This window comes from Lolium rigidum, chromosome 3, assembly GCF_022539505.1.
Source record: "Lolium rigidum isolate FL_2022 chromosome 3, APGP_CSIRO_Lrig_0.1, whole genome shotgun sequence".
NCBI classification, from domain to species: domain Eukaryota; kingdom Viridiplantae; phylum Streptophyta; class Magnoliopsida; order Poales; family Poaceae; genus Lolium; species Lolium rigidum.
The window spans coordinates 31,732,941-31,744,490 of NC_061510.1; the positions used below are offsets into that span (position 1 = coordinate 31,732,941).

The 11,550-nt window shown below is 43.3% G+C and overlaps 1 protein-coding gene across 1 annotated transcript; it reads left to right on the forward strand.

The window, feature by feature from the left end:
* Positions 1-734: 734 nt before the first annotated feature.
* LOC124695451 (beta-amylase 2, chloroplastic-like) lies at positions 735-4,408 on the forward strand. The gene is made up of 2 exons (XM_047228297.1): positions 735-1,491; positions 2,914-4,408. The coding sequence occupies exons 1-2, from the start codon at positions 935-937 to the stop codon at positions 4,028-4,030; spliced, it is 1,674 nt and encodes a 557-aa protein (XP_047084253.1). The 5' UTR covers positions 735-934; the 3' UTR covers positions 4,031-4,408.
* The last annotated feature ends 7,142 nt before the right edge of the window (positions 4,409-11,550 follow it).

Here is an 11,550-nt window from a genome sequence, read left to right on the forward strand (position 1 = left end):
ACTTCCCATTTGGGGAAGATGAGGGAAAAGTAGTGAAGCTTGAAGCTTTGAGAGGAAAAGGATCAGGGGGAAGGAGTGAAACTTGAATGAACTCGCCAACGGTCACGTAATCTTGTCGGAAAAGGGCTATGTCCCGTGAGCTTGCCCTTCAAATCCCTGAGCTCGTCGCGATCACGATTTCATGATCTCGTCTCCATGGACCATATTTCCCGCCTTGTGCAACAGGAGCCAGCGCTTCACGGGGCGCTGTGCCTATGCGTTCGTAGCTACTGATCCTGAATCATGTGACTGACACGGGGGAATTCAGATTGCAATTGGCCGGCCGAGTGAGCACGTCTACGTCGTCTAATCTACCCATCTGTGGACAGAGAAAAATGGAGGGAAGGAGGCGCAATTTCTGAAGAGTTACAGGATGGGCCGGGGTACAGCACCAGAACCCGCCGAAACATCAGCTACGGTAGAGGACACGCGTCGCGCATCGGGAGTCCCTAGCTCCCCGCTCCGACCCCGACGTGGCCGCGCGCGCCGCCCGCGCTCAACACGTCGCCGTCCCCACACGACGCTTCGAGGCCGGTTCACGCGTCGCCGTCCATTTTCCGGTGCCCCCGCTCGCGCGCGCCACCACCTCACGTTCCCCTCACCGGCGGAGCACGCGCCACGTCCACCGCCCCGGCCACCCTTATTTAAACCTCCCGCCCCCGCCCTCCCTCCACTCCCCCATTGTTTCCCTCCGTTCGAGGTAGCGCGAATAAACCCCATTAGGTCCGAGATCGAAGCCGTTCCTCTCATTCCCAAACCCATTTTGAGGAACGACATTGCTCGATCTTTCCGCCGGTGATCCCAGGATCCGTTCCAGCCGGCAGCCACCCGGACGTCCATCCACCCTTCGTCAAAAGCTCATCCCGCACGTGATCCGGCGCATCCACCGACGTCCATGGCGCTGAACCTGACCCACCAGACCGGCGCGGCGGCCATCACGGCCACCCCGCCGACCGGCGCGCGCGCGGCCGTCTTCGCGGCCTCCGCCACCGGCACCGCCACCTCCGGCGCCACCATGGTGCGCAGCGGCAGCGCGCAGAGCCTGCGGCTGCAGACCCAGACGGTGGAGCCGGCGCAGCCGCAGCCGTCCGACTTCCACCAGGCCATGGCGGCCCCGGGCCGGGAGGCGCAGCACGGGGACCCGGCGGCCGAGGAGGCGCGCAAGGTGGGCGTGCCGGTGTTCGTCATGATGCCGCTCGACACCGTGCGCAAGGACGGCAGCGCGCTCAACCGCCGCAAGGCCGTGCAGGCGTCGCTGGCCGCGCTCAAGAGCGCCGGCGCCGCGGGGATCATGGTCGACGTATGGTGGGGCATTGCCGAGGCCGAGGGGCCCGGACAGTACAACTTCGCCGGCTACATCGAGCTCATGGAGATGGCCAAGAAGGCCGGCCTCAAGGTGCAGGCCGTCATGTCCTTCCACCAGTGCGGCGGCAACGTCGGAGACTCGGTCAAGTACGTACTGCTCCATCTCCATTCATCTCTTCTTTCCCTTTTTTCTAGCTGGTGCGTATATTCTTGTAGTATTCCTTCATGATTGGATGAACTGCATATATGGAATGGATATAGTAGATCGCATCGGCTCCATTAGAGGGAGAAACTTGAAATTAGCTTCAGTGGACAACTCAAGGCACGTACATCTTTAGTTAGACTCCCTCCGTTCCTTTCTATAATGCCTATAGATTTTTGGAATTTGTTTCAGAATATAAGGTTGTAGCTTGGCTCTTTTTCAATTATCTCCTCTACATGTGTGAAAAAAATCCATACAAAAAGGAAACAATTGATTGAGATTCCTAATGCATGACCCCAACGATTCCTTAGATTTAGAAAGCAATATTTTATTTCCTTAATATAACCTGGCTGCACATATATGGAGGGTCAACCAGAGAGATTTGTGGGATTTGTTATGTTAATTTGGGAAGTTACCGATTTCCCTCATTTTACTCTGATCTCAATCATTAATCTAGGGGGTTTTATGTAAAGAACACTCTTGTGTTAATTTCCGTGCAGAAAAACTATAGGCACTATAGAATGGAACGGAGGGAGTAACACTTAAAATTTGTATTTCAAAATTTTAAAAAACAGAAACAAAAATGACAACATCAGAAATTTTTGTACTACCTAGGGTAGTTATTTTGAACCGGACGGAGTAGTATATTACAATATAAAATTTGTTGTAGTATATTACGCTATAAAATTTGTTAGATTTTGTTATTTTTTTAGCCTAGAATAGAAAGTATTTTTTATTAAGATTTTTCACAATTGTAATATTATCATTGGCTATCTTTAGAATTTTGTTTAACATTTTTTGAAATTTTGAAATACAAATTCTGCTTGTTTAAAAATAAGTTCCCTAGTCAGTTTCATTTGCATTTATTGGATGCATGGGCTTGCCATGTGCTGGCCACCGCCCATTCCATGGAAGGAAGCACATCCCATGATACGATCAATATCCTCTAGTAGAAAAACATTTCTATGGTCATGGCTATGATGTTCTTGCCGGCATCAGGAAATATGCATGCATATGGGCTAGATTATGTTCTTCACGAGGCCATCAACGGACAACTCGTGACGGAGAAGTCATCGTCTCATTTCCTACACAAGCGGATCGAGCTTTCTCGAACTGTGTGATGTGGACGGTCACAGTTTTTTTTGGGCCATGATCTTCGAAGGAGAAAAAAATGAAAGAAAATGAGCCTCAAGTCAGCCGACACGTAGCTTAGATAAGAAAAAGAGATCATTTTCCGTACGTTGGACGTGATCCATCACTTGTGGACGGTGGCGCTGCCCCCGGAGTCCGAGATTTCTTACCAGAAGTATTTTACACGCGCGCATTGATAATGTAACTTTCTGACTGACGAAACTGTTGCACTACAGCATCCCACTTCCTCGATGGGCAACGGAGGAGATTGACAAGGACCAGGACCTGGCGTACACTGACCGGTGCGGCCGCCGCAACTACGAGTACATCTCTCTGGGCGCCGACGCGCTGCCGGCGCTCAAGGGCCGCACCCCCATCCAGTGCTACGCCGACTTCATGCGCGCCTTCCGCGACCACATGGCGCCCTACATGGGCAGCACCATCTGCGAGATCCAGGTCGGCATGGGCCCCGCCGGCGAGCTCCGCTACCCCTCCTACCCGGAGAGCAACGGCACCTGGTCCTTCCCGGGCATCGGCGAGTTCCAGTGCTACGACCGCTACATGCTCGCCAGCCTCAGGGCCGCCGCCGACGCCGTCGGCAAGCCCGAGTGGGGCTGCGCCGGGCCGGGAGACTCCGGCAGCTACAACCAGTGGCCCGAGGACACCAACTTCTTCCGCCGCGAGGGAGGCTGGAACACCGAGTACGGCAAATTCTTCATGAGCTGGTACTCGCAGATGCTGCTCGAGCACGGCGACCGCATCCTCTCCGCCGCCTCATCCGTCTACACCGGCGTCCCCGGCGTCAAGGTCTCCGTCAAGGTGGCTGGCATCCACTGGCACTACGGCACCAGGTCACACGCCCCTGAGCTCACGGCCGGGTACTACAACACCAGGAATCACGACGGGTACCAGCCCATCGCGCGCATGCTGGGCCGCCACGGCGCCGTGCTCAACTTCACCTGCGTCGAGATGCGCGACCACGAGCAGCCGCAGGACGCGCAGTGCCTCCCCGAGGCGCTCGTGCGGCAGGTGGCCAACGCCGCCAAGGAGGCCGGCATCGGGCTCGCCGGCGAGAACGCACTGCCCAGGTACGACGAGACGGCGCACGACCAGGTGATCGCCACTGCCGCCGAGAAGGCCGAGGAGGAGCGCATGGTGGCATTCACCTACCTCCGCATGGGGCCCGACCTCTTCCAGCCCGACAACTGGCGCCGCTTCGCCGCCTTCGTCAAGCGGATGACGGAGACCGGCGTCAGGGACGTGTGCCGGGAGCAGGTCGAGCGGGAGGCGCAGGGCGTCGCGCACGCCACGCAGCCGCTCGTCCACGAGGCCGCCGCCGCCCTCGCCAACTAACCAGTTCGCCGACCACCCATCGCCGGCCGGCAGTCTGGCAGACCGCGCGCCGTAGAGAAGGGTAAACCACAGCTATACGTACTACGTATTTTGATGATTTGTAATCCGCGCCGTGGTGTGTACCGAAGAAGGGGGGAAACATACGTAGGGGGATCGATCCGATCGGGTAACTTGGTACCGCGGGCGTTCCAAGCTTTGATGCTGGTTTTGGCGACGCTCGAAGCTTTGCACTGAACTCAATGTACTTACTACACTACGTATGTACGTACGTACTATGCTGCCGCAGTACTACTGCTTGTAAGATCGATAACTCGAAAATGTTGTGTACGCCTGTATCTGTTCCTGTGAAATGAATGAAGAACAGGAGTTGGCGATTCAGTCTGTCCCTTCGTTTTTTTAACTAGACAAGTGGCGGTATAGACCGAGGCTGATTCGATCTTTTTTTTTACTACATACAAGCTCGGAGATACAGGTTCTCGCCTAAAGAAGGTTATGATATTAGGTTTATCGAGCTAAAGTAAAACTAGTCATTCATTCCAATGAATAACGCTTATTTAATAAAATTAACTACATAAGCTTTGAGCAAGTTCTTAGAGAAAATAGTACCATACATAAATAATTAGATCCACCACAGAAATATATTTTCATACCTACATAATGTTATAGTTCTTAATATTTTTTCTTACGATTTAATCAACTTTTATGAAGTTTCAATTCGCATGAAAATATAAGCTTTATTCACTAGTATAGATCGCGCCGTCGCACACGACTGAAATGGGCAGTTACACACGATAAATCTAACCATCGCTATGTTGGATATGCGATACACCAAAAAAGCAAACACGGTTTCCGTAACCGTGTGCGATAGGGTGATATTCTTCGTTTTTTCTTGCAGTCTGCATGTTCTGGATAGTCCTTGGAAAAATGGCTAACCTCATCATAGGTAAAGTAGCTTAATTCTACATTGTTTATCATCATCTTCTTCTTAAATGTTGTAGTCTTTATAGACTTATTGTAGGAGGGCTTGTTATTCCGTTTGTTTTTGTTGTAGGTTTTTTCTGCACCATGTTGACACTAGAATGATCCTCTTCTTTCTCAGTAGTATCATTCGTCCAAGCTTTCTTCACAACTCTCGTGTGTTTGAGAGTTGTCGCAAAGTTACTCCATAAACGAAGCAACTTTGCAATAATGCATCAGGCCATAGACTTATGAGGTAAGACACACCTAAGAAGTTAATGCTTTTTCGCAATGCACTGTATTTTATGAGCTGTTCAACCACATAACGGTTGTTAAGCATCCCGAAGTTATGGAAGCTCTACATGATTACAGTTTATTGATTGCATCGGTTGCACCAAATTTAGCATTTAGTGCATTCGAGAGCTCTTTTTGTCTCTTATGTGCATGTACAAATCACACAAACAATCAACAAGAATATTTGGAACGCATCCAACGAAGAGAGTATTGGTTTTCTTGAACTTTTTCTGATTTTCGTAAGACACATAGTTCCTTTAGGTATGCTTTTATTAACTTCGAACACTTTCAGATGAGTAAACTAGAGCGTCTTAATCTGCCACCTCTTAAAGTACACATCGGCAACCTTATTCAGCCTCAATCAGCGCATCAGCAAGATCAACCATAGTTAAATCTGGAAACTGGCTACATTTATATTTTTGAATTGTTCGATAATTAGATAAATTTTCATGATTAATTTTAGAATATGAAACATGACTACAACAAATACTACCGTATAAAACTCGAACATACTAGATGTATTTATCAACATGAACAGTATGAGAGCATATAGTATGATACAGTAGGAGAGCAAACAGATTGGATCACGGGACACGTTTCCCATTTAGGCAAACCAGCCATGGTACCTTGTGAGAAACCTTGAGCTTTGTACAAGTTTCCCATTTAGGCAAATTAATTCAGGGGTGTTAAGCACAAACCCATAATCTAAGCTATTATTAAACATACAACCTATAATTACATTAACTACATCTTCGAAGTTATTATTGTCTTATTAGAGTGAGACAGAGCAAACCTTAAGATAATTTATAACTTTTCAGCTACACAATTCGAACCCTAATTCATAGTATCAATTCCCACTTATGCTTTATTTGGTGAACACAAGAAAATCCTAATAGTATGCCCTACAATCAGATCCAACTGATGTAATCAATTGATCATTCTTAGAATTAAATCTTATCTTATGAATCAAAGTGAAGAAATTAACAAGTGATAAAACCACAAGTGTTATCTTCGTTCCCAATCATAAGCCTCCACCACTTTCTTATAAGAAAATAAGAATTTAGTTCCCAAATCAAAAGTTCCAAAGACAACACCAATGGCATTGGAGTAGCCCTAAGTATTTTCCATGCCACTATAAAAAGGTGGTGCATATAAATAATATCCAAATCAACACATTCCCAAATAAAGAAGCCAAGTACTCATTCCAAACCTTAGAAATCACGCTGTTACACTTCAATACAAAACAAACCTCTGACATATCACTGTATCAATGGTTTCAAAAAGTAATTTGAGCTCGAAATTGTTGAAATTTGAAAACTATTTCTATTAAGATCCCATTTGAAGTACTAGCTATATTTAAAATACAAAAGCAGAAATACACATCAAAATTTTCTTCAGAGCTAACCATGTCCTAGGTATGAATTTAAGGAGTCACAGATTTGAAATCATTCAAATTACCTTAGAAATTAAAAACGGAAAAGAGAAAAGAAAAAAAGAAAAGAGAAGAGAAGAGAGGGAAACAGCTGGACCAAGCCAGCCGCACAAGCTAGCCGAAAAACCAACCACCCGCACAAACAAGCCAACCCACCCTGATACCGCTTCGCAGCGACGTGGTTGGGCAAAACCTATATACCCACTAGGTCGGTGTGTGTGCCGCACGCAGCACACCTGCGAGCGGTAGAAGCTGGCTTGGTTAGGTGCGGGCTTCCTCTTTTTTCATTTTTTCTTTTCTTTTTCTGTTTATTTTATCCTTGTTTTTGTTTTTTGTTTTCTTTTGTTCCTTTTTATATTTATATTTATTGTTGTTTCATTTTATTTTTGAGATTTGACATGTCTCAAAAATTTTAAAAAGTTGAAACTAAAATTTCAAATTCCAAAATTGTTCAAGCTAAAAAATGTTCAGTTTACTAAAATATAAACATTGAAAAATGTTCATTTTAAGTTTGTTCAAATTTTAAAAAATCATTTTAAAATTTGATTAAATAAAAAATGTTCATTTTAATTTTTTTAATTTTAAAAATATTCAAATATAAAAATTCAAATTTTTGAAAACTCATTTTTGGTATTTTCCAGATGTTTAAAATATTTAGATTAAAAACCTATTTGTAAAATATATTTTCAAAAATAAATTTAAGAAAAAACAGAAAAACAAAACAAGTAAAATGGGCCGGCCTGACCACTGTCTAGGTGTGCGGCATGTCCAAGCCGCCGACCATGTCAGGGCATAGGACCTTTCGTCGTCTTTGGGAGGTGCTATACACAATCCTATGCGGCACGCGGGTATTTTGGGCTGACCCAAGATGTCTTCTCGCTTTTCTTTATTTTCTTGGTTGTTTTTTTTGTCATTTTACGTTTTTTACAAACCTAAGTATTTGAAACCTTATGTTTAAAATCTGAATGCTTTTAAAAATATTATTGTTAAAAAATCTGTTTTCAAATAGAATACGTTTAATCTAATATTTTAAAATTTGAGCATTTTTCGAACTTGAGCATTTACCAAGATTGAACATTTTTAAATTTTAAATTTCAACATTTGAGCAAATTTAAAGATGTTTATTTTTCACATAGGAACATTTTTATATTTGAATATTTTTTAGTTTGAACATTTTTCTAAAACTACACATTTTTAAAATTTGAACATTTTGTTAAAAATTTGAAGATTTTAATTTTTTTTAACATTTTTGGAATCTCAAAGAAAAGATGGAGTAAATAAAAATAAACAGACGAGAAAAACAGAAAATAACATGATTAAAAAAAGGGCAAGCACCGGACCGTACCCCGTGCGGGGGAGTGCGGCGTACCCCCTTGGTCCGTTTATAGGAACAAGTGGTTGGGGCTCCCCTTGGTGCGTCTCCTCACTGATCATCTGCGGTCCCAATATTTCACATGCATAATGTCATTCTAACGTCCAACATATATCGTGATTTAATGTTTGCGTTCAACAAATGGTCCACTGTTCACAACGAAAGCTCTACACGGCCAAAGCACACCAAATGATTTAATACATGTACACTGCTGATACGTCTCCAACGTATCTATAATTTCGGATGTTCCATGGTAGTTTTATGACAATACCTATATATTTTGCTCACACTTTATAATGATTTTATGCATTTTCCCGGACTAACCTATTAACAAGATGCCGAAGTGCCAGTTCCTGTTTTCTACTGTTTTTGGTTCCAGAAAAGTTGTTCGGGCAATGTTCTCGAAATTCGACGAAACAAAAGCCAGACATCTTATTTCACCGAGACGGACCAGAACACCGAAGGGGAGCCGGAGAGGAGGCCCAGGGCCCCAAACCACACAGGGGCGCGGCCTAGGAGGGGGGCGCGCCGCCCTATGGGGTGGGCCCCCTAGGCACCCACTTGCGCCATCTCTTCGCCTATAAAATCCCTAGCGACCTAAAAACCCGATACCAATTGACGAAACTCCAAAAAGACTCCAGGGGCGCCGCCGCCATCGCAAAACTCCGTTTGGGGGGACAGAATCTCTGTTCCGGCACGCCGCCGGGACGGGGAAATGCCCCCGGAAGCCATCTCCATCGACGCCACCGCCTCCATCATGCTCCGTGAGTAGTTCCCCCATGGACTACGGGTTCTAGTTGTAGCTAGTTGGTACTCTCTCTCCCATGTACTTCAATACAATGATCTCATGAGCTGCCTTACATGATTGAGATCCATCTGATGTAATCGGTGTTGTGTTTGTTGGGATCCGATGAATTATTACATTATGTTCAGTCTATCTATATAAGTTTGTGAAGTTATTGTTGCTGCAATCTTGTTGTGTTTAATGCTTGTCACTAGTGCACGAGTGGCATGATCTTAGATTTTAGATCTATAATTATTACTTAGATTGTATCTACAAGTTGTTTGCACATGTCTATGTCCGGAACCCGAGGCCCCAGAGTGACAGCAACTGGGATAACTGGAGGGCAAGGCTTAGATATGAGGATCACATGTTTTCACCAAGTGTTAATGCTTTGCTCCGGTGCTCTATTAAAAGGAATACCTTAATTACCAGTAGATTCCCTTGAGGCCCGGCTACCACCGGCTGGTAGGACAAAAGATGTTATGCAAGTTTCTTATTGCGAGCACGTATGACTATATATGGAAAACATGCCTACATGATTAATAGACTTGATATTCTGTGTTAATGCTATTTCAATCCTATCAATTGCCCAACTGTAATTTGTTCACCCAACACTTGTTATTGGAGAGTTATCACTAGTGTAGATAGCTGGGAACCCCGGTTCATCTCTTATCATCCTATACTCGTTCTATATGTCATTGGAAGTAGTACCAACTATTTTCTGGTGCCATCGCCTCTGTGTTACTGTATTCTTGCTGCTCGTGTTACTCGTTACTATTGCTCTCATATTCATCGTTGCTTTCACATCACCACTCGTTACTAGTGCTTTTTCGAGTGCAGCTGAATTGACAACTCGAGTTGTTAAGGCTTATAAGTATTCTTTACTTCCCCTTGTGTCAAATCAATAAATTTGGGTTTTACTTCCCTCGAAGACTCGTTGCAATCCCCTATACTTGTGGGTTATCAAGACTATTTTCCAGGCGCTCGTTGTCGTGAGGCATAGCTCTACTCATAAGTTCACACTGGGAGTACACTCTACCTCTATCTCTCTATTTTTATTTTATTTTGTTTTGCTTAGTTTACTTTTGTCTAGTTTATTTGTGCTTAGTTTATTTCTGTCTAGTATTATTTTGCTTAGTTTACTTTTGTCTAGTTTATTTTCGTCTTGTTTTATTTTTCTTATATACCCAAAAATCCATAAAAATTTGAAAAACCAAAAAATTAAAAACTGTTGTTATGGGAGAACCCATAACCTGTATGGAGCTTATAGAATTATATATGAATTATAGAGAATCAAGAAAAGGTAAAGTTATGAGTGCCGTGTTAGAAAAATTGAATACAATTGCTAAAATCTTGCTTAAACGCCATGATATAAATTGTTGCTCTAAACAGGATACTAAACATCTTAAATTTCAATGTGGCTTTAGTGAAGAAGTTTTAATTGTGAACTATCATTGGAATAACTATATTCATCTTGGGTTCGAAGAAGTAGAACAATTTGTTTTATTTATGGGAGCTTCTGAAATAGAATCCTTCATGTCTAAAAACTATGAAACCTGTGTTGCTTGTAAGGACCTTAAAGATTATGTCTCTTCTATCCTTGATTTTTGCGTAGAACATTACATCAATAATCCTTATATCATTGATTATAAAGAGAGACTCATTCATGCACAAGAATGCACTCACAATTTGCAGGAACCTGTGGAAGAAAAAATTGATGAACCTGAAAGCTCATTGGATGAAAAGGAGGAGGAGAGTGATGAACAAAAGGAGGAAGAATGGATTAGCTACCCATGCCAACGTTCTAATGAGAGTAACTCTTTATCTCTTACACTATTTGATTGTCCTCCATGCTTACCAAAGGAGGATGAATGTTATGTTCCTGTGGATTCTCTTGAAATATTCCCTATGAGTAAAACTTGTGAGAGTGATTATGATACTGTTATCTATGATAATCCATGCTATTTTGATAAATCTTATGATAATGCTTTGTTTGTGCCTGATATCGAAATGCATGGTACTAAAGAGTTTTGCTTAGCAAATGTTTATGATAAAGCTCTAGATGACGATCCTATGTTACTTGATAATATTAATTGTACTACTAATGAAAATGAGATTGGAGAGGTCTTGATTTTATCTAGGAGTCTCATATCTTTTGAGATTGATCAATCATCTTGTTATATTATTGATAAAAGTGGGTTTGAAAGTTTTAATCCCACTATTTTTGAGCTTGATAAAAATTATGTGTTTGTAGATCATAAAAAGCATGCTGTATGTGATAGTTATATTGTTGAGTTTATTCATGATGCTACTGAAAATTATTATGAGAGAGGAAAATATGGTTGTAGAAATTTGCATGTACTAAAACACCTCTCTATATGCTGAAACTTTTGAAGTTACTTTTGTTTTATCTTCCTATGCTTGTCACTTTGTTCTTCATGAATTTATTTGTGTACAAGATTCCTATGCATAGGAAGTGGGTTAGACTTAAATGTTTTTTGAACTTGCTTTTTGATGCTCTCTTTTGCTTCAACTCTCATCCTTATGTGAGCATCATTAAAATTGTTGAGCCCATCTTAATGGCTATAAAGAAAGCACTTCTTGGGAGATAACCCATGTCTTTATTTTGCTACTGTTTTGTTGTGTCTTGGAAGTTGTTACTACTGTAGCAACCTCTCTTT